Consider the following 23,840-nt stretch of genomic DNA (forward strand, 5'->3'; position numbering starts at 1 on the left):
ATAATAAATCAAAATCAGAACATTCTTATGACCAAAATGAGCCTCTTCGTTTTTCTTACTTGGTATAAGGTATTCAATTTTTTAAATTGACTAATTTAAAGATAACCAATTTAATTCTATAAAAAAAAAACTTTACGGGTCATTATTATACATTTAAAAAATATTCATATAAATCTATCAAATCGTCAATATTTTTAGATCTTTTTTTTCACTGAAGAAAAAATAGTGACAGCTATTGGGGGCAACTTCTTGAAAGGACAAAAGATGCAGGTGTCAGCTTATCTACAGGTTCATGACAATAATTCAGCCCATGCGTAGAATCTTTAAAGAAAAAGTAACCATGCTTTAACAATGTTGTGCTGCTTTAATAGGATCGTGCGTACTTTAATCTGCCTACGAGAGTCAGAAATCTTTTCCTCAAAAAGTTTAATGAACCCGACGTGAATCGAACACGCAACCTTCTGATCTGGAGTCAGACGCGCTACCATTGCGCCACGGATCCAACGATGTTCAATTTATTAATTTAATTTATTAGATATGTATATTCATAAACATTGTTTTCATAAACATTGTTTTCATAAACATATGAATAATATAACAATACGCCATTTAAGTCTTAAAATTTAAGTAGTATAAGGTCTTCATATTCTCTGTTTTTTTAATCGATTCTAATGAGAAAGAAAATTAGTTTTTTTTACTTTTCAATAAATAAAAGAAAATCTCAACTTATCAACAGGCATGAAAATAATAATACTGAACGTATAACTTCTGGGAAAATCGAGCTGTAAGGAGATATAAGGAGGTTCAAATATCTTTCACTAAATTATCATATTCTAAAATTCAAAATGAATCTTGTAGTTCAATTAAAGATGTATATTTTGGGGGTAAATTAGAGGCTTTGAATATTGTAATATTCAGCTATTAGAGCATTGTAGACTTCGTGTGAAGTAAATGAAATAATTTACCTTCTATTTAAATTTTCATAAAATTTATTATAAATCCCAGCATCTCTGTCCGTCCGTCTTAGACCAACATGGAGAAGATAAATTAAATTCATGGCCAACAAAGAATCACAAGCAAGCTGACACTTCATTAAGCATTGATAATGTGGAACGGTTAAGGTTTTTTTCACTTATTGCCCAAGTTTCTTCCCAGATTATTCTCAAGATTTTTGCAGTTTTGAAACAAAATTAGGAACAAATAGCTTCTGCAACCGAAATAAAGATGTCTTATCTTCCGTTCCAATCATAATCATAAAATGATATTCCAGTGTCAGAAATTTTTGTTGAAAACGAAGATTGATCTGTTACTAAAAATTGCCTGGCAAGATAAATTGTTAGGTGACTTCTTCGACTAATATGGTTTACGGGTTGATTTTCAAATGACAGTTAAAAAAGAATTTATTTGTGTTTCTCTTTAAATTAATCTAAAATTTACTGTTTTCCAGCTGAAAGTGTATTTCTATCAAATAAACCATGCTTCTCAGAAACCTAAAAATTGTTTCCTTTGGAATTTTGATGTTTCTTGATTCCTAGTTGGACTGCTCTGAGTCAGTCATATTGCTTATGGAACCTCTCTTCCATTCAGATGCTACATATGTCTGGCGGATTATGAAAATGGAAAATAACATTTTCCATTAAACCTGCTTTAAATCCAATTCAATAAAAAAGGGTAGAAGTCGATAGGACCAATCCAGTTTCAAAACATCAATTTGGCATACTCTAGAAATCAATTGGCAATACCTGGATCTTCTCAGCTGCGGTTAATTCTAATTAGACCACTAACGAACACCTTTACCGGTCCCTAAATCAAACAAGTCATTATGACTCCTCCAGAAACCATATTGCACATACTGAAACTTTCTTCCTTCAAAAAAATAACAAGCATTGAAATTATAATTTTTAGCACAATATCAAACTCTGTCATATGAACAAAATTGTTGTTCTCAATGTCATGTTTTATTTGCATCATTTGGTGTCAGTAAATGGATGAACTATCCTTGACACCAAAACAAAGTGCACTGAAAGTAATAACTGGATCAATTGCAAAACTTTCCAGATGTAAATTTGGGCATTGCTCTAAGCCAGTGTCAATTTTCCTAGCTGACGTTATGGAATGAATCAATAATGGCATCAGCGAGGTATTCGCATTTGGCCACAGAGAGTCCAGCCAAAGATATTCTTCCATCCTTGGTCATGTAAACATGCCACTTGTTGGTCATATTATCACTCTAACAAAAAAATAAAAGGACACCATGAGATGTTGTCATGTGATGTATGGTTTATAATCTGAAAAAAAAATAATGTACAAGAAATGCTAATTTAATTATGACATTATGAGATATTAGAATATTAGTACCTGTGCTTTGTTTAACCCAGTGTAGGAGAACATGCCAATTTGCTTAAGGATAAAAGACCAGTCCTTGCCGGTTTTATCTTTCTGAATTAGATTCTCATAGAGTCTTTGCCGTACGTTCTTTATTCGTCCAGCCATTATTTCCATCTCCTCTTTCCATTCACTGAAAAGGTTTGGGTCTCCAACAACATTGGCAACTATCCTAGCACCGTGAACGGGAGGATTGGAATACATTGGCCGGGCTAGTCTTTTGAGCTGGCTTTTCGCCCTGATTATAGAAGGCAAAACGGATGAAATAGGAGGGGTACTTTAGGTGTATAGCACACAACATACCTTACTGCAGCTTCTGAAGATGAACAAACTACATTTGTAGCTCCAATCCTTTCTGCATACAAACCTAAATTTTTACTGTAAGACTGAGCAACGAAAAGCTCCATGCCACGTTTGACAAATAGTCTAACGGAAAATGCATCTTCATCAAGGCTTCCACTAGCAAAACCCTACAAGTTTGTTTCACGACTCAACATAATTTGAACATTGGAAAGGAAAGGAAATTTGTAAAACAAGATTACCTGATATGCAACATCAAAGAATGGAATATGATTCTTCTCTTGAATGACATCAGCAATCTTTTCCCATTGCTCAGGAGTTGGGTCAATTCCCGTTGGATTGTGGGCACATCCATGTAGTAGGACAAAAGATCCATCTGGTGCTGCCTAAAGCAGAGAGAAATTGATTATCTTACTAAAAGGTACAAGGAAGCAAACAAGCATTAAATATTCATACTAGGAAAGAGAGAACTAGAATTTATTAAAACATACAGAAATGCCCAAAATTATTCCAATAATAAACGAAAATAAAACAAAAAATAACCTAATATATAAATTTAATTAACTCGATGATCCTCCCTCTGAAAGCACCAAACTATAAAAGTGGATAGTGGGGGCTTATACACCACCAGCCATGGTGATGATAAAATAATATGAAGAGAGAGAGAGAGAGAGAGAGGGTGTACCTATACAGTTAGAACTAAGTTAAAATTATAAATTCAATTGCCAAGAAGACTCAACGAGACTGATCAACCAAGATCACTAGTAACATAATTCAAGGATTACAAATACCAACTATACTAAAAAACCAAAAAACTAGGTAAGGACTAAGGAGAGATTGTACCATTGGATGCCATTTGGAGTATAAAATGCTAAAACAAACAAAAAAGAACGTCTCTAAAAAGTATCGATCAGATGCTGAATGCAAAGCTGGAAGCAAAAAAGAATTTGACTATAAAACATGAGCAATTTTATGGATTTCAAAACTTTCAAAACGTTAAAAAAAAAAACTCATTCAATCTTCTAAAATGACACCATCATTTCATCACCAAATGACTGACAGTTTACATGTGAAGCAGATCTAGGTTCCAGCATCTGACAAAAAATTCATTACCTTAATGTCTGTTACCATTCCATCAAAGTCTAATCCAACTGTCCTGGGATCATAATAGCGATATTCAGACCAGGGAACACTAGCATCATTGAAAATGTTCCTGTGATTACCTGTTAGTCATAGAAGAAATTGATTAAAATCATAAATTGTATTGGTCATCTCTCTATTTACATTCTAAGAAAATGTAAAATTTGTTCACCCCAAGTTGGAGAGGATATCAAAACTTTTGAATCAGGAAAATATCTTTGTATAAATGCTGCTGCAACACGAAGAGAGCCTGTCCCTGAAAGCCCTTGAACAGTTGCCACCTGAACAATCAAAGCTAATAGTTTGTTAGGAAAACACCAAGATAAATCTAAATGAACTCTATCTAGTTTTGCACGAAACCTATGTCAAGACTCACACATGGAATTGATATGCCATGGTACCAGTTAGTTGCAATCCAAAATTTTGAAAACTAACTACTGCTTGCAGCAAGAATTACCAATGCTAGCTTAGATTGCTGTACTAAATACCAGGTACACCAAGAAACAAGAGACTTATCATATTGCAAAGATTTATTTTCTTAACATCAATACTGGAGAATGAAAAGTTTAAATAAAGGATCAAAATGATATGAGACATACCCTTCCTTCCTTGATAACAGGATTATCTGCCCCTAGTAATAAGTCAGCAGTTGCTTTATTAAAGGCAGCTAAACCTTCAATAGGAAGATACTGCAATGCCAAGAATAAACAAAAAATTAGAAAGAAATAATTGTCAGCAATGACAACACAATAAAATTGAATTAGACAAAAAACAAAATGTACCTCCTTGTTTTCTCCTCGTTCCAGCATTAGCTTTTCTACCTATAAGGTGAAATGGCATATGCACTTTTTAGTTACGAAATTTAAGTAATGACTGAACGAACTCCAATTTATAATTGATAACACAAAGATCAGTGAGAGAACAGCACTTTATAAGACGCGTTTATAATACATCAGAAAAGAAACTATGCAAATTATTAAGCAACAATTTTTACCTTCTTAACTACATTTAGCACATAGGGTTGAAGTTCTTCTGTCCTGTAAGCTCCAACACCAAGGTTAAGTTTCAGATCACTTGTGTCAGCTTTGAATGCCTCAGAAACCCCAAGGATAGGATCTGGAGGAGCCATGGTAACTCCCTCAAAATGAGAAGAATTAACTGTGACAGCCATACTGACTCGTGTGAAAACCTGGAATTTTAAAAAGTTGACTATTATGTTCCAGGTACAGTATATATTAATACCGAGGGTAAAAGTGACTATTGAATCTGAGGACCAAAAGAGATATTCTTCCAGTTTCTGATGTTTTTATAGAATTTTCAATTCACTATCTTTTCTAATGTCAACCGCAAGCTGTTGAAACAAATTGTCTCATTTCTGAAGTCCTTAAATTCTGAATATTCCGAGTTCCACTTATGCCACACTTCCTCAGGCTGGTAAAAATAATTATAACATTGAGAACACGTTTCAGCATGCACCATTCTTATCTATCACAAGTAGTTGTGCCATATTCAGATCGACAAACACAAAGTGCATGGTGGCTTCAAAAAGAGTGAAAAAGGTTAACTAGAAGAATAGCACACGTAATGTTGGCAAAATTTCGACTTCTTTGTGGGGGTACTTTCCTTTATTGAGAACAATAATATAAAGGCAAGCAGTGCCAATAGGTCATCAGTTTATTAAATAAACCGAGTCCAATTAAGAAAGCACACACATAATGCCATGCATAGTGAGTAGAGTATAAATTGCAAATACATGTGGCCTTAATTTATGTCTAGCAGCATTCTGAGATGAAAGGATTAAAAAATACCAAAGGAAGCATAGACCTATTAGCAGTATTGCTGACCAAGTATATTCAGTGGATTCTTGCAAAATTAAAATTTTGCAATGCTTGATAAATGAAGAAATAGCTGTCAGCATCTTGAATAAATCATGATAAGATTGTTTGTCCAAGTCGAAGAAAGACATGTGAGTATCACAGAGAACAGTCAAGTAAGTTAAGCAGGAAAGCTTTCATGAACTTAAGCAAATACCATTAGGAATTGACTGACTCTAGTTGGTGCTAGACAGGATAGCAATTATACTGCGGGCTAACAAAAAAGGTGGGTTCGAGGAGAAAGCAAGAAGAGATAACCATTGTCCTCTAGATTTTTTTTTAAAAGAAATTATTTAATAATCGAGGATTATTCCTCAAACCATTAAACAGATGTTTATATAGACTCTGGACCAACACAAATAAAGGAAATAAATCCCAACATATAGAGCACAATTTCTATCTTGTAAAGAAAGGAAGAAAAATTCTAAAAGAAAGAAAAAATTATTAATAGACTCATAATCCTAAAATTCCTAAACGGACTCAAAATATAAATATATAAAAAGATAGAAATTACTAAAAATACCTATAATACTTTAAAACCAAAAAGGTAAAAATTATCAAAAATAATAATAATAATAATCTTCAGATCCTCCTGCATTTGTTGCCCCGGGTTGAAAAAACTCGTCCTCGAGTCTAGAGTAGTGTCAGGGGTAGTTGTTGAGGAAGATCATTTGGCACCAAATCGGCAAAAGTTTGTTGGAGGGCGCAGTGGATCACATCGGAGTTTCGAGCCATGAGTAGTAGTTTCTTCACTTTGTGTTGATACATTGCGTACTCTCTTGCTTCAATTTTTTCAAACAAATCTTCTTCCATAACACTGAAAATTTTCACTAGAGGTTTTTTTAACAAATTGGAGGGGAGCTTCTATTAGGGGTGTAAATGAACCAAGCCGCTCGTGAACTATTCGAAGATCAATTCGATAAAAACTCGTTTGAGCTCGTTTAATGAGGCTCGTTAAGCTAAACAAACCAAGCTCAAGCTTAATAATATTCAGTTCGTTAGCTCGTGAACACGTTCGTTAAGCTCATGAATTAACTTTTAAATAAAAAAATAATAATTTTGATATTTAATTTATAGATTTTACACTCTACTTATGAAAAATATAGACAAATATATTAAATTTATTTATTAGAATAAAATTATAAATTTTAATAGAATATTATAATTTTCTCTAAATATATAATTTAATTTTTAATGAATATTTAAATTTATAATTTATATTTATTAAACTCATTTAGGCTCGATAAAAGTTGAAATAAGCTCGTGAGCCATGAATATATTCGGTAAATAAAGCTCGAGCTCGGCTCGATTATAAACGAGCCAAGCTCAAACATTCAAGAGTTCGGCTCGGCTAGGCTCGATTACACCCCTAGCTTCTATCAAGGTTTGTTTTTGGGCACCCTTTTATGATCTCTTTCTTTGGTTTGTGGAACAATTTCTAAATAAGTTGTAGCATGCTTTTAGGAGCCAAGAAATGAAGGTAGGCATCCAACATTTCAATACCCTCGCCAGATTCACCTGGTGTAAGGTTGCCGCCAAATAGAAGCAAAGCATAATCTGAAATATTTGTTGAATCCCTTTTGTATATGCTTGAAGATTTCACCTTATCACTGAAAATCATGTAGATTCACCCTTTCATTAACTGAGGAAGGATCAACTTTCCTGACATCTTTGTTGTAGAAAGTTGTTCTTTTTCCTCTTCTTTTGCATTGGATGACGCTAAGGTAAAGGCAAGCACAAAGAACAACACATGCCATTTCCATATCATCTCCATACTGGTTGTATGCCTTAGCCTTGTCCACAAAACTAATGTCAGATAGCAGATCCAAGAATTGCATGGTGAAGAAAATGACTGAGGAGTCCATCCTTCTTTTGAGCCAACAGTATTGTAGTATCCTGTAAATGCACCATGAAATCTTCTGCATTCTTCCTCATCTCTAACCTCTTCCACCGATAGTACCGCCGCCAATCTCTTCTCTGCCGATGACCGAAGATCTTATGGAATAAATTCAGCACAGACTGAAAATAGTTATTGCACCTTGTCAACTCTGTCATCATTGTAAATTGGTTTGCAAATCTCATCGGTCTTGCCTTCTAGGGGTTCCTCAGATGGTCTACGATCAGTTGCTTAATATAATTTGATAAAAAGTTCAGAATTACCTTGTTAGACAAAACATAAATCCGGAACGAATAAAAGATCATCATCAAGCACTTCGTCTGCTCCATAATCGTCATATACCGGCTATCTAATCACCTCAGTCTCATCTTAGTCGTAAATTGGGTCACTAATCGCCTTGGTCTCGACTCCAATTTGAGATGAAGATTTCTCTTCAATTATAGCATCTTCCACCACTTCCACTAGTGAATCCTTGGAAATTAACAAACTCTAACGAACGATGAAAGTCCAAGGTCATCACCAAAAAGTACCTCAACAACTTCCTCCAAATCATTTTCGAATTCATTAAGGTCATCTTGAGAGTCGAAGCTATCATCCTCCATGGAAAAACCTAATCATCCTTGGAACGAAATTTGAGTGTAACCAAAAGGAAAAAAGTAATTTTTCATCTTTTTCTTCTTCTCCTAATCTTTGATCTTGGTTTTGCCCTATCTATCTTGTGAGCGCCGCAAGTGCTCCCACCACACCGATGCTCAACCCTCGAGTCTAATGGCAATCAGTTTCACCTTCATTTGATCCGGAACTTGCTTATGGTCGAGGATCTGCTCCACCTTGTTGATCCAATCAACAAAATTCTTTGTCACATACCAAAAAATTTGGGTAGATCAACTTGAGATTTGAGGTCTCCATGTCGATTCTCTCTACCATGTACCTCATGATTTTCAAGATTTCCTGTTACTAGACGCTGGGTTAAATCTGCAACTTGCCTCTGTAAATCCTCAATATTGTCCTGCGTGCTACAACCACGATGCGAGGCTTCCAAACTGACACGACCACAACGACCTAGAGCTCAACTTCCTCAATCGAAACTTGTTAGCTCTGATACGAACTAACGCCGAGCAAAATAACGATTATCCTACAGGCTGATAAGAAGAGGGGGTTTGAGGAGAAGGCAAAATTTTTTTTGGAAAAAAAAAAAGAAATTTTATTTAATAATCAAGGGGTATTCCTCAAACCGCTAAACAGATGTCTATATAATCTCTGGTTATAAACCACAATTCCTATCTGGTAAAAAAAAAAAGAATTTCTAAAAGAAATAAAAAATTATTAATAAGCTCACAATCCTAAAATTCTTAAACAGACTCAAAATACAAATATATAAAGAGATAGAAATTACCAAATGTACCTAAAATATTAAAAAAAAATAGCTTAAATACCAAAAAGGTAAAAATTATCAAAATTAATAATAATAATAATAATAATAATAATAATAATAATAATCATCTTCTGATCGTCTGGCGTCACTAGCACGCCGTTTTTTACTCGTACCATCTTAGACCATTGCATTACCAAACATACATAGTTACTTTTCCTAAAAATGTATATGTTTCTTTAGGTATATATCAACCTCTCCAAATTAGTCCAAATCGTCATGAGAGGAGAAGGAAACAAGAATCAGTTGACAGTGACTAGCTCACAAAAAAGCTAACTACAAGTGGAGCTTAAGCCAGCATTTAAGCTGCAATAGGCAACCTGGCGAGATCAAAGAGAAAATGATCATACCTTCCCCTTGAAAACGAGATCCGCATGTTTCTTTCCGAATCCAATCCGCTGCTGAAATAGCGAAGCGATTCAGCAACCAGTACAAAACTTGATCTCAAGAAAATCAAATAGCGAATTCCGATCCAGAAAAAAAAACAAGAAGGGCATCGAAAACCTAAACCTTGGGGTTCCCCCGAAGGGACACTAAGGAGGCAGATGGCGCAGAGATAGCGACCGAAGCTACGTTCGAAGCCATTCGATCTGATGAGGGAAAAAAAACAGAGAGGATCGAATCACATTCCTGAACAAGGACGATAAGAATAAAAAGAAGAGAAAAGGATTTCGATCGGTAACCTCGATAAAATCGAAAAGAAGAGACGGGATGTGCTATAAGATCGCCCTGTGGATCTCTTTCCACCCGACTGCTAATTTTGGCCCCTTGAGTAGAGCAAAGACCGTGTCGTGATATTTAATCCGATTTAATTCTTTTGGTTCAAATAATATTGGCCAAAAATCAAAAGCGGTCATTTGTTTTTTCCTTGCTAAATCATCGAAAACGTCTCACTTTAATTAATTTTTTAATCAAAAGACACATGTAAAATAACACAGCTATTTAGGACTCTTTTTATTATCATCCTATATATATCTTCTGTCTGAATTCTAAATTAATAGGAGACGCACTAGCCATTTTGAGTTTCATAATGAAAAAAAATTTAAAATTAAAATTATTTGTAGTTTTAAAAGAAATTTTAAATGATATTTTTGAATTTGAAACTAGGTTGTTTCCAATTTCACCTCTAATCAGTGCATCAATTTGACATATTATACATGTTATAATTCAATCCAAGTAAAAAATTATAACTTTTTATTTATAAAATTGTAATAAGTATGACAGCTTAGTTGTAACAACTATAATTTTACAAAAGTTATACGTGAGTGTTAAATCCTAAATTTTGAGATATCGTAATTTTTTACTAAAATTAAACAATGGAACACACAATATATTAAATTGAAGTTCGTTCAAAAATTCAGGTTACAAGGTGAAACTAGTTTTGGGCTAAAAAATATTGTTTAATTTTTTTTGGAGGTTTCAAATAATTTTAATATTAAAAAAATTATATTATAATAGTTATAAAATTGTAGCTACTATAACTGTACAATAATTATGAATCATAGTTATTACAATACACACCCAATTCAAAATTTAGGTGGAAAATATAGGAAAGAAATAAGAATGAGAATAGTATATTGTAGGGTAATTTAATAATTATACATGAGGTAAAGTACCCTTTTTAAAAAATTTAAAATGGGACACCATCTTCATCTTTCAAAAAATAAAGATAGCCTTTTAAATTTTTGACTAATATTTGAGCACAGTTTTTTATATTACAAAAATTATTTGTGATTTTACCTAGAGTAAATTATTATATGGCAATTTTCGTTTTTAATTTATTGAAATATTCACGGTATCTTCAAATGAATATTATTAAACCTATATTATGTTTTTCCTTATATTTTGCAATAGATGTGTTTTTTTTTAAATTTAAAAAGTAGTTGTAGAAAATTAGTATAGGCCTTCTGACATGAGGAAAATCGCATAAAAACATTGCTTTTTCTTGGGTGAATTGACATCCACAATTGGGTCATTGGTAAAATTCATAAACTCTATGATGGTTTGGAAAACAATAGAAAAAATGTCATCGAGTTTATTGAAGAAGGGAAGCTTCAGTCGCAGAATTTTGCATGCACTGAATCGAGTACATTTTGGTGTACACGTGTGAATGACTGACGGCACATTGGAACGACGGGCTCAGCTCAGCTGTGCTTCTTCCCTCCGGCCAAAATACGTGATATTTGCAGCCCTCGGCTGAAGGCCTGGTTGAACAGTAGCCTTGTCTGGAACTCCGACACGAACGGGAACCAGGCAAGGACGGCCACCGGCGCGAAGATCACCAGCCCCATCACGTACTCGTAACCCCTGGCCAACGCTTTGACGGAGCCCCACAATCCCAGCCCCTTCACCACTGGCCTCAGTGACTGTGAAATCTGCACCGCCACCAACAACAACGAAAACCCAGCGCAAGTTTAAGGATTTAGTCTCTAAAATCCTCCAGTCTACATGAAAGCGAAGTGATCGGCAAGTTAACAAGCTTAATTGATGATACTTCACCTGAAGCAAAGCCCAACCAGTAGGCATGAAAGCGAGGATGCTGCAAGAGATGTCTCCTACAGTGAGATTGAGGAAGATGAAGAGAATGCTCAGAGTTCCCACAAATCCAATGAAAAGTAGCAACTTAAGCAGCCGGAACAAGAGCTGGAAATCTGCGCTAAACTTCAGCCTCCCCATCGACACCACCTGCACACGAGTATTTTTGGTAAAATGGAAAAGAAGTATTGTCCAAATTGAGAGAATCTACTAAGCTGGTGGTCAGACAACTGACCTTCAGTATCAAAAATACCGCTGCAATCACGAACCAGGACAATCCATACACCTGATCAATGCAGGAACATCAGAAAATATGCAAAAGATTAATTATGTTAGATCATCTAATGGGTGTTTTGTGATGCATATCAAGAAGAATAGTTTCACAAACATAGACAAATAATTTAGAACACTGAGATTGAGGTATCTGAAATAACTTACTATGATGTTTGTGTCGCCATTTGAAACATGAAGATGATACACGATGCCGTATTGGAAAATGAAGAACCGCAGAGAGAGCACTATTTCCCAGAACCTCCCTAACAAACCGGTTGACTGCAAATGTTCTTGTTCTTCATCCCACCAAGATTCCCAACTCTTGTTTGCTGGCACACCAATTCCACCCCAACTGTTTATCCATTTGCTCCAGTCATCCCAGTCTTCCACTATCTTTTGCCATTCGAAGCCTGAGGGGTTGAAAAGGAATGGTGCAAAAAGCCATGTACCAACTAGGAACCACATTGATGATGTCAGAAGAATATAAGCCATCGAATCAGTAGCCACTGAACCATAGATCTGATAAACTATCAGCATTATCATCAGCTCCAACCCTTTAACAAAGTGGCTCCTTGAATACATCCTATAATTCTCAGCGAACTTAACATGCCGGACAACGAATCCTCTTCCTGTGGCTCTGTATTTAGCTCCACCATGCAGCACTGTTCTTCCGAAGTAATGAGACTTTGTTCCTAGGGAGAATGTGAAGAACACAGAGCAAAGCTGAAGCTGCATTATGATGAAATCGCCAAGGGCAGTCCTGAAACCTCTTTCTAGTGCAATCTCCATTATCATTGGTAAAGCCATTAGCAAACCTAATTGAACCACTGACTGAGATGCCATTGCTGACTCCAAAGCAGTATTGCCTCTCTTCCTTGCCTGAGTCATAATAGCATCCTCCATCCCACTCAGTGACAAGTAGAGTCTTCCATACAAGAAGGCATAAACTATGATCACGACCAACTGCAAGTAGCATAAAGAAGTATTAAGCAGTGATATTCTTTGCTAATAAATAATCATAAATTAATATCTTTAGAGAAGAATATGAACAGATGATGGGCAATAAAATGTAAATATCTGAAATGTAAACAAGGAACATGTGTTACCATCGAGCTGATGTAGAATCCAACGGTTGTAAAATAACATGACAGCATTCGGAAAAAGTCAAAACGATGCCCTAAGCGATAGATATCTCTGCTAAGTATCTGCTCTCCATTACCACAAGCCACTTTTGCTTCGAACAGGGAGATTTGGTTAAGTCCAACATCACGACCTTTTCCAACCTGGATATATTCATGATGGGTGATATTTCCACGCCTTAAGGTTGAGTTAAAGCCTGATAGTGGAGAAATATGAGTTAGGATGGCCATAAGACCCAACAAGATCTAAGTGGAATGTTTTCAAGTAGCATCACCAGCAAATATATCTTCACTTAAATTGATCCCTCGAGATGCCTTACTGATGCCACCTCTAGTTATGTGAAAGATTCTATCAAACACATCTGGGTGTCCATAATGGAACCGAACTCTGAAAAACAGATAAAAAGATAACTAAGAAGGAAGATTTTTGCCTATATAAGAACAGATCAAAAACATGCTATATGATGAATAAACATGATATAAAAAGAACTTAAAGGGAAGCAATGATTACTTCAAGGGGCTTGCAAGGACTCTTTGTCCAATTGTCACAAAACTTGTTTCCTGATTTGACATAAACCATGCCAAAGATGAAACACTGCAATAAAAATAAAGCACTCTAAATCATCTGTCCACACGATAGGAACAACACATAATTTTAGAACCGATCATTTAAATTTACCTTCCTGTGAAAATATGCTCACGGACACCAAGGATGGTAGGCTGGCGTAGCCCGTGGTCTTCATTAAATTCTTCCAGAAGATTGCGCATTTTAAATGCCTCCTCTAGATAATTATCCTAAAGTTTTCGTGAAAAAGGGAAAAACAGGAAGAAGAAGAAGAAGAATCCTGATAAGCTAAAATCTAAAAAGATCATTAACCAATTAAGAGAATTTTTATTACTTGATTCATATCAATGGCCTGAAGAGCTTCACCACGAGTGAAGATTATTGCATGATTTTGATTTTCTGGTTTCCCTTCACCTATCTTTGCTGGCCCTGGTAGTTTTATCCTGTATATTTCCTGGAAGAAGAAAAATATATATCAATATTTCATGCGTTCCATTAATAATGCTGCTGAGATTGTACTAAAATTGTTACCTGATCATGGTTGTCGACAGCTTTTACCAGCACAGAGTAGTGTACCTTCTGAACCTTGTCACCATCTCTTTCTTCAACTTCATCAATATATGCAACACGAAGGGAAGGGTAGCTACATTTATGGAATTTTTATTAGATGCAATTGCAACACACATACAAGAATGAGCAAAAAAAACAGACATGTCATTCTTTTTCTTTCTGTAAAGGAACTGTCATTTTGATGTGCAAAAACAAGACATACTTAACCATCAAGTTCAAAATGTCTGTTGCACGCCGATCTCCAGACCGTTTTTGATTGCCATAAATTTGGCATGTCGCAACATATGTGAATTTCATATCTGCTATAGCCTCAAGTTGAGCACACAATGACCTTTGGCTCCTCTTTTCTTCCTCTGTAGGATCGGTTACTACTTTATAACCCTCAAGTATCTCTGCAGAAGGAAAATTAAAATTGGAGAAAATGAAAAATCATGCAAAAGATCTTTTTCCAGATATTAAAAATAAATTTTTGAAAAAATAACTAACCACTCTCTTGAGCCATGTCCAGAAAAGCCTGGAGCTTCAAAGCTCTGCGATAGTACATCATGCCTCTCACTACAACCATACATATACAAATTAGTTGTCAAAAGTCCTATTTGATAATAATACTTTCAGGTACGTGATCAATTTTTTTACCAGTTCTAGAAAGTGTTTGTCCTCTAAGAGAAGCCCAATGACGAAGTTGCAAAACATTTTCTTCATTTGACCAAACCTCACTTTCTCGTTTGCAATTGATTCTCTCCATAAAATTGTTCCATTCATCTATATCAATCAGATTAATGTAAATACAGAGACAAAAAAGAAGAAGAAGTGGAAATATCTAAAATAGATTTTTATATGAACTACCAAGAAGCAGAGACTAAACCTGGATAGATCTTTTGCAGGTAAAAGATTATAGAGATACCATCTTCATTCTCCAAATCCAAATCACTTTTTGAAAACACAGTCTCCTCACTGTAGTATGGAGTCATTACACTGCAAAACATTTTAAATTAAATGAAAGTGATAAGAGATAACTTTCATGAACAAGTTACGTATTACATGTACTAGTCCATCTTCTTGGCATTGATAAATTGAGTAGATACCTGAATGACAACATTTTACGAACTCTAGGAGCACGAGGCATGTCCATAAATAAAGAATTTGAGAAAAATTCTATTCTTCTACGAGCTTCAAGGTTTGTGGGAACATCAATTGCAGATTCCTTTACTGTCAATAGGAGGTAAAGCCGCTTAATCTGCAATGAAGTAGAAAATTAATGGCTTCTATCAATATAATGATTAGCCTAGGACTGATTTTATTGAGAAACACCTGTTCTTCCCAGTGTGGGGTGAGTACAGGGGGAAACACTATTGCAGGTTTTGAACCTGTGCCAGCAAAAAGTTGTCTTCGAGGAACTGAATCTCTATTACCATGCCCCAGCTCAACTAACTCACTGAAATCAATGTTGAAAATCAGAAGTTAAAAGACAATCAAATGACTTATTTCTCCCACAAAAAAGTACCAAATTAACTATTCAGAATGAGTATGATATTGTACTAACTGGATCTCATTAACCATCATATCACGGGAGACTACTTCTAGCATGTCTTGCAGCAATAAAACAACTGTATCAAGTTTAGCTGCATCACCCTCTTTCTGCAATATGAAAAGGAAAGAGTTTATAATCCTCCTTTTCAGTCTAGTTACCAACAGGGAGGATGGAGAGACCAATTTACATAATATGACTCACCAAGATATCCAGAAGTTCCACAAACTTCTTACATAGTGTTGGTAGGGCGCTCATTCTAAAATTGCTAAGAAATGTATTCTTTGCAATGTTAGCTTCAATTTCTTTAATAATGATACCAATAATCCTGTAGCCAGCAAGGAAAATTTCATATGAATTTAAACATGACAAAATAGGTCTGTGAAAAAAAAAGAACTTATTTACATTTTCATCAGTATGAAAACCAAAAGGGGAAAAAATCAGCAAAATAGAAGACTCAAAAGTAACAAATGATTGTTTATCAAAATTCAGTAACAGAAGGCTTGGATCAAACCTTTTCTCATTCTCCCCGACTACAAGAAGGTTAAGGACAAGCTTAAAGGACTCATAGCACTCAATAACAGCGCATTTCATGTAATCATCAGCACAGATACGTTTCCATAGATCAACATCCTTTGCTTGAAACTGGGCAGCCGTATCCAATGCTACTGGTATCTGCTCAATAAATACATGTATTGACAAAGGAAACCTTGAAAGTAACAAGACTAAGAAAGCATCATAATAGTGTCAATAATTACCTTGCTAGATAGCAGGAACGGTGGCCATTGTATTACCTTCAAGCTGGGATCTGATGAGTAAGGAACTAGCAAAAGATCCATTTCCCTGAATCACCAAACTAGATTGAGTCTCCAAGTAATTAAACTAACAATTATTGAGTGAAAAGATAAGCAAATAAGTCAGTTTGAGGCCTTTCCTATCGCTTATAAGGTCTTCCTCCCGAAAGCTACATATTACTTCATTCCATAGCTGAGCAAATTTTGCTGCTTCAGTTCTCTTATTCGGAGAGGCCTAATATTGATAGCTGTAAGAACAAGGAGCTGAAATTCCAATATGAGAATATATTCTACAGTTTGATGAGAACCTCAGCAAAGCGCTTCGAGAAAGAGAATCCCTTGTTACGAACTTTCTCAGATGGTACAAGGCATGTGTTGAAAGCCCCAGGCAATGAATAAAACCGTGATCTCAGCATGCTTAGTGTTCGAATCTACAAGAAGATAAATGCAAGACTTAGAATAAGTTAGAAATAACAAAACATAAATAAATGATGTAGCTTAATATGTCAAGCGTCGAACTATCAATCACTATTAAACAGAAAGAATAAACACTTCATACATTATCATCAGTCATTATTCTACTTAACAGGTCATAAATAGATCAATTTATTAAGCACAGAAAAAACTATGAATATGTAAATACATTAAATTTCAATCAGTGTCAACATCAAATACAATTTAAAATGGAAAAATGCATGAAAAAAATATGTCAAAAAAATCAAAAAAGTGATAGACAAATGACAAGCCCATGTATTTGTTCATAATGCTGATGGACAAAGGCTGCATACAAACACCCACACAAATGTCTCAAACCATCTCAAAGCAACTGCATTCTGCAATAAATCTACTTACACAGGACTTTAACCGATTTGCAATAATAAACATGTCAAAACACATTTTTTCTATATACTATCAATTGTTCCCCATGATTGGGGAAACACAAGAATCAAACATTTGAAAGAACCAAAAAGAAGAAGCTAAGAAGATCTTTTGTCAGGGTTTGCTAAGTAAGCTAAGGTGTATGGTGTACAATAGCATATACATCAAATAATTAGAACATCTGGTACTTGGATCTTCATTTGTCAAAGACCTAGAATCAGACACGAGTGTTGTCAACAACACCAAGGAGACCACAGCTCCAAGGAGAGGGGAAAGGTGCACCTTCCACGATAGGTAGTTGTCACTAGAAACCTTTGCTTGTAAGAAGACATGGCATCATAACAGAGATATAGGTGGAACTGTGGAAGGGGAAGAAGAGATTTTTCATGTAGGAGAATCAATTCTGGTATCATGACAGAGTAGCGCTAAGAAATGAATGAGATATTTGCTTCTTGATGAACTCTTGCAGATTCACTTGTGAGAAATATTTGAAAATTTTATTGCAAGAAGTGTCTTTGTGTTTGAACTAGCAACATTGATGCTTCAAAATTCATACCTCTCCAAGTCGACCAAATGCTCCAGAGAAACCTCCACTTAATGTTGAGAAAATTGCATACCAAATTTGAGTATCCATAAAATAAACCTGAGAAAAATTTTAAAATAGCATAAATGATTTTTTGAGGTTAAATACACTGAATTATGAAACAGAATACTAGCAATGACCACAGAGAACCATATTGGCATACCAATACCACAGGAGCCCAAAGTGAAATAATAGCACCATAGTTGCCACGGGCTGCAGCAGAGAGAACAGTGTCAACGATTTAAATCTAAATAATGTGTTGTGTAAACTTGGCACCAAGAAAACATGAACTATGCATTCTCACCATTGGGGAAAAACTCATGCCACACAAAATGTATATCATGAACATTGATAATGTCCTTTGTGGGGTTCACAAGAGGTTGGATCTGTTACATGGCGCAAACATGTTGAGAGAAAGGATGCTTTCAAATCCTAGTCTTGCATTATGCTATGACGTGTGAAAACTAATATAAAAGAAAGAGGGAGAAATTGCCTGCATATAATAACTAAATGCAAACTTGGAAGATAGCAGCAACACCCAAAACAATGTGTACCTTCAGGAAAAAAAACATCCAATTAAAAAAAATAAAAACATATTGCAAAAACAACTACATACAAACTTACTTGAACAGTGCAAATTGACTTTCATGCATACCACGCCCAACATAAATCATTGGCTGAGAAAAAGTTGGAGAGTTAGCTGATCAAGACACAAGAAATAGAGAGTGAAAGAGAGCTTGTATAGGAATTAAATCTGGCTAATTTCCCAAACACTAGCTAGATAACATTCAACCTCTTTAATTAAGAACCATGAAGATAATTACGAAAAAGAAATAGAAAAACATGTGCCTGCATACTTGAGACCACCATAGGAGCATCCGGACGACACCCCAATCTGAATTCTCCATCCATCTTCGAAGCATAGGAAATAGGAATAAAAATCCATTTAAGACATTAGGCAACAAATATAATAGCACAGCCGCAATATATAGAGGTGGTATGCCATTTAGCTGATGTAGGTATTGCCCAATGTTATTCCAGGGCAACTTTATCCATGCAGAATCTGTATAGCTTAGAGGAAGGATTATGGCCCATGCAAGACTCACTAATATCTTGAGGACATTTCTCGAGACATCAGTAAATTTCCATCTGTGGTAGCCAGGGAAATTAAGAACAAGATCAAGAATACCTGTAATAAAATATATATATATATTTTTTAAAAATACTGATTTCAAATAAGAAATCATGATGTTTTTGATCTTAGGAATAAAATGGATTGAATAAAAGTTAATGCTAATGATTTCTGTAATATTCCCTTTAAAAAAAACAAAATTGGAATTGCAAGAACCTTATACAAACTGGCAAATCAGTAAATGATGCTAATTCAAACAAAATGATGTTTGATTGTTTCCAGACACACAAATTTGTCAGAATATCAGAATGTCAAGTGAAATTAGAATAGGTTCTCCAACTAAGATGAGATGGACAGAAAATAGTGACTATATATTATATCACTTTTGTGCAAACAATGAAATGTTGTGGGTGAACGAACAAGATTTGTAAGCTTTAATGAGTGAGCTATCACTGCTTTAGACTTATGCATTTCAGGCTAATGGTTACCAAAAAAATTGATATGTATTATCATCTGAGCAAGAAAGTAGTAGCAGTTTCCTACTGTTAAGCAATGTAAGATAATTGAAAACTCTTGATGATAATTGTGACTAAGGATGATTGTTAGATTGTGAGCTGGACTTAAGATCTTGACATGCCATCGAACTTTATTGTTGGGGAGATAATTCCATTCTAGTCTTACATAGTGTTACAAGTTAATGAACGAAATTTATAAACTTATATAAGAGTACTATAACCTTCTGCTTAAGAATTTTGGACCTAGATCTGACAAACTAATGAATTGGTTCTTTCATCTAACCAAGTATTGATAATATATGTGAGCCATCTCATGCATAATATCTCTACCAATCATTGTGTGGTGAGAGGTAGATCTATAGCCAGAAGTTATCTTTTTTATCAATTTCTTTAGAAAAGTTTTTTCTCATTTTGGTTCAACAATAGTGTGACCAATATCATGTACATGAATTTTGTATGAAACAGATGGGATTAACTTTATAATGAAGCTTTTTACTAATTACAAAATCTATATATAAAAAAAATTAAGATAAAGTTCCAAAGACTTCATACTTTGAAGCAGGCGTAAAATTGCTGCTGTTATGAAAATGCTAGATATTGGGTACAACATATCTTCCTGAAAAATCTGTGTCAGTGGGTAACCACTCCAAGCCACAATTATCATTGCCTGAACAAATTCCAAAATTGGATTATTACCCGATTGTTGTAAAAAACAATGTATAATCATGATAATACCTGTAATGCAATTGTGTAGAATGTCCACATGCGATCAAAACTTCGAAAGATATTCCAAAATGTTCTAGTCTCAACAAAATTTTCCTTCCCCATGCTTTTGTTAGGCACTTTCCTAGATGAGCGTCCCTGTAAATGAATTTTATCAGTGTGGCAATATATTTAGAAAACTCTATCAGATGATTTAGTTTTTTTTCCATGTCTGTGAAATACCTGGACTGCAGACCTTGATTCCCGTATAGATTTGAAGAACTCTCCATCATCTCTCATGGGCCAGCCCAAAGAAAAGCAATCAGTGGACCTAATAGTTATGCCAATCAAGCTCACGAACAAAATGACTAATAAAATGTAAAATTATATGACGCTTATTTCTTTATGAATCTAATCTCTTCACAGACCAGAAGTACTCGTTGAGATCATCATAATTGCACCAAGCTGAATGTGGGGCATTTCCATTATTGCTTTTCTGAGCTTCCTGGAGAGTAACAATACATGTATATAACATCATCACTTAGTTATTCAACTCATGATGTCACTTAGTTATTCAACTCATGGTGTCTTTTCCTTCATCCGAACCTTTTCTATGACACGATAAATTGGGCTGATTACTTTCTTCAAGAATGCTTCATCATCTCCTCCATATGAAGACCTAACATTCTCTCCTGTCACAACACTGACATTGCCTCCCAATAGTCCATGTAGCTCATATGCCATCTGATACCATCATGATTTACATGAGCACAAACCAAACTAATTAAGACATAAAAAGATCATGCCGTTGGAGGTTTAAAAAGGCAAATTCAATATAGAGGACTCACGTTGTGGAATATATAGGACAAGCACTCTGGCATAAAGCGAATGTTCGCAGCTTCACCCCAAATAAGGAGAAACAAACCCATATAGAGAATCTTTCTCTGCTGAATTTCTTGTGGTTGTAAACCTTGTGCAAGCCTGTAGAATATACAGTATTAGACAGCTAAAATATTTACAATAATCTAATAGGTGAAACAGAAGGGAGTATATGATACATACCGTAAGCTATGTTTCTTCCCCAAGAATTTACACCATGATTTGTAGTTCTTGAATATTTTGTTCATAACTGCATCCACAGCACGTTCGTCCAACTGTGATAGGAATATTGCTTTAGTTAAAGAATTTTCATGTAACAAAATTATTGCATTGGAAGTGAGGAGATAATCAGATATCTAGTTTGCGTAATCAAGATTTGCTCAACAACTGATGTGTATTATACCATTTGTGTGGGGACAATTTAAGATGCCATATAGATAATCAGAATTCTTTTGTGGAGAAAAAGAACAAGAGGAAACTGATTTTTACCATCTACTGGCAACTAACCTCATAGAACACTTTGCTAATTGATAATTTGATATTGCTATATGAATAACACAATGTTAAGGGAATGCCACATGATGACACATTATCATGGCAGCATATCACAATGATAACAGTATACACAAAGGACTTTTTTGGTAAATAATCAGAATAAAAGCCAAAGAAGCACCCAAGAAGCAACTGGGGCATAAACAATAAACAAGTTCCCCAAAGATGATAGGACTAACTTTGGACCCTAAACAACATAAGAAAAATTCTAGACCATGACTTTGAGTTTACCTATTATTTTTTTAGAAAAAAGGGAAGAGAATTTAAATATTGTTGAATGGCTGAATCTAATAGATCTCATTTCCTTTACAGTTCTGATAAAACAATTTATTAATGTTGGAGTCAACTGAGGTCTTCCTTAAAATTTATTTGACTTTGCTCGGTATATATTTAACTTCTATCAATTTTTTTAGTACAAACTACAAAGTACATATTCAGATAGCGGAAAACATTAGGAAATTGCGCAAATCTAGTGAATTATAGTTATAAAAATAAATATCCATCATCTGCACGGATTTTTTTTTTAGTTTTTTTTTTTCATGTAGTTAAGTAGCCTCTTGAGTGAACCTATTTATCATACTTGTTATTTTCATACTAGAAGGCCAATACATTTTGCCTTGGCTTAACAAAAATACCATCATTACCTTAAAACCAAGTTTTTTTCCCTCAAAGTGATGATGGTGTTTTTTTAAGGCAATATGAAATAAATTAATGGGCAGCCATGAAGTTCAGCAATATATGACTAGGTTATGTGGTGCCAATTATGCGCACGAAAGCAAACAAAGACAGCAGGTATAAACATTAGTCATATTACAAGCTTAACATACTTTAGTGAAGGTGTTAAAGTGATTGGTAATCTAATTCTAGAAGCATACGTACCTTGGTAAGAGGTTCTGGCTTCGGCGATAGCCTTATGTGAACATTGGCAAGGAGCAAAGTCAAGTGTTCTCTTTGATTCCTTACATTGTCTCTCTGCAAAAAAGTAATAGTAAGTGGTGATACTAACATTCTTGAGGACCAAAAGAAAAGGAAAAAGAAATAGTTCCTTATTTGGAAAATGTTCTACCTGAAACCCAAACGTGACTCTTAACCAATCAAGTAGATCCAATTCTCCTGTTTTCTGTTTTTGTTTATCAACAGAAGGCCAATTCAAACCTCGTGTGTTCTTCAGGGCTGCGACAGCTGCTCTAATCTGTCAAAGTTGGGGCAGTAAGTGTATGTTTCCTAGTCTGTTTAAATCTTTCAGAATAATGTTTCTCCCGAGAGTTCACTACCAAGACGCATATCATCAAAAGGAACTTAGCAGTACAGACACTTGAAGTGTAAGATCAGTACCTCTTCAAGCTGCATGATGCATTGTGAAGAACCGGCGGCATCCAAGGGAAGGATGTTATAAGGTACATAAATTTCTGTCTTTTCCTGGACATCTCTGGCAGCAGCAATGATCTGCTCACAGACAACCACCACCAGCATAAGAACCCGACGCAATTTCATACTCTCGTTGCAATTCCAGAGGCGTCAAGGGGGAAAAGAAAAAGGATGCATAATTGGCCAAACAACACATACCTCTGGCGCGACTTCTTCGCCTTTCTCAGTCTTGTTAACAGCACAAAGGACTTCAAAAAGGACACTTGCAGTTTGATAAGCTTTCCCGATTTGATCTCTGCCAATAATCAAAAAACAAACATATGGATGACAGGTCCAAGAATGCTGCCCCCAATCACCACCAACAAATAGCAGCAAAGCGAAAACAGGGTACCTGTCTGCTTGCTCCCTTTCGTCCAGAGAACGAACGTAACGCTCATAGTACTGCTGGTAAAAGCTCTCGATTTCTCGCGCATCGCTCTTTTTCACTCTATTAGCAAGACTCGGCGTGTTATCCTGAGACGTTGAACTCAAGATTAAGCCATGACCTTCAACCAAGATCTTCGTACCCTAAAGATTAGGGGATTAGGGAAGTTACCCGCTCGAGGCGCTGCAGGAGACCAGTCTTGAACTGGCGAACTCCGCGTCCGGTTGAGCTCGGGTCGAGCCTGTGCGCCTTCTCGAACGCATAAAATCGGCCTACGATGGAACAAAAACAAATGACAAATGATAAAAGCAATCACATCAATTTTTCTATTATTATATCTAAAATTTAAATAAATAATTTATTTTATTAAATTT

The 23,840-nt window shown here is 35.2% G+C and overlaps 2 protein-coding genes and 1 non-coding gene across 4 annotated transcripts; all 3 read right to left on the reverse strand.

Annotated features, from left to right (window-relative positions):
- Positions 1 to 430: 430 nt before the first annotated feature.
- Positions 431 to 502, reverse strand: TRNAW-CCA. Its single transcript has one exon. It is a non-coding gene; the product is annotated as a tRNA-Trp (tRNA).
- Positions 503 to 1,886: 1,384 nt separating this feature from the next.
- On the reverse strand, positions 1,887 to 9,872 carry LOC122031878 (aspartate aminotransferase, chloroplastic-like). 2 transcript variants are annotated; one of them, XM_042591079.1, is made up of 12 exons: positions 9,712 to 9,872; positions 9,539 to 9,618; positions 9,379 to 9,426; positions 4,820 to 5,014; positions 4,608 to 4,646; positions 4,425 to 4,514; positions 3,998 to 4,106; positions 3,799 to 3,908; positions 2,928 to 3,071; positions 2,689 to 2,855; positions 2,359 to 2,623; positions 1,887 to 2,230 (listed from the first exon to the last, which is right to left on the reverse strand). In XM_042591079.1, the coding sequence occupies exons 2-12, from the start codon at positions 9,611 to 9,613 to the stop codon at positions 2,099 to 2,101; spliced, it is 1,374 nt and encodes a 457-aa protein (XP_042447013.1). In that variant the 5' UTR covers positions 9,614 to 9,618; positions 9,712 to 9,872; the 3' UTR covers positions 1,887 to 2,098. The 2 variants fall into 2 exon arrangements, with proteins under 2 accessions (XP_042447013.1, XP_042447012.1); XM_042591078.1 differs by having other exon boundaries at positions 9,379 to 9,429.
- A 1,108-nt stretch (positions 9,873 to 10,980) lies between these two features.
- Positions 10,981 to 23,609, reverse strand: LOC122031882 (callose synthase 5-like). The gene is made up of 40 exons (XM_042591086.1): positions 23,434 to 23,609; positions 23,241 to 23,337; positions 23,010 to 23,120; positions 22,741 to 22,866; positions 22,554 to 22,646; positions 21,306 to 21,397; positions 21,092 to 21,224; positions 20,850 to 20,987; positions 20,672 to 20,748; positions 20,487 to 20,574; positions 20,277 to 20,402; positions 20,094 to 20,208; positions 18,752 to 19,083; positions 18,519 to 18,571; positions 18,388 to 18,448; positions 18,199 to 18,280; positions 18,058 to 18,107; positions 17,868 to 17,954; positions 16,741 to 16,863; positions 16,573 to 16,667; positions 16,397 to 16,481; positions 16,153 to 16,313; positions 15,843 to 15,966; positions 15,654 to 15,748; positions 15,422 to 15,545; positions 15,196 to 15,347; positions 14,976 to 15,085; positions 14,747 to 14,872; positions 14,597 to 14,665; positions 14,313 to 14,502; positions 14,072 to 14,183; positions 13,875 to 13,994; positions 13,655 to 13,770; positions 13,487 to 13,570; positions 13,251 to 13,363; positions 12,943 to 13,172; positions 12,002 to 12,799; positions 11,799 to 11,849; positions 11,528 to 11,713; positions 10,981 to 11,403 (listed from the first exon to the last, which is right to left on the reverse strand). Exons 3-40 carry the CDS (start codon positions 23,022 to 23,024, stop codon positions 11,173 to 11,175), a joined length of 5,163 nt encoding a protein of 1,720 aa, XP_042447020.1. The 5' UTR covers positions 23,025 to 23,120; positions 23,241 to 23,337; positions 23,434 to 23,609; the 3' UTR covers positions 10,981 to 11,172.
- Positions 23,610 to 23,840: the final 231 nt, after the last annotated feature.

Source organism: Zingiber officinale, chromosome 11A (genome assembly GCF_018446385.1).
Source record: "Zingiber officinale cultivar Zhangliang chromosome 11A, Zo_v1.1, whole genome shotgun sequence".
NCBI lineage: Eukaryota > Viridiplantae > Streptophyta > Magnoliopsida > Zingiberales > Zingiberaceae > Zingiber > Zingiber officinale.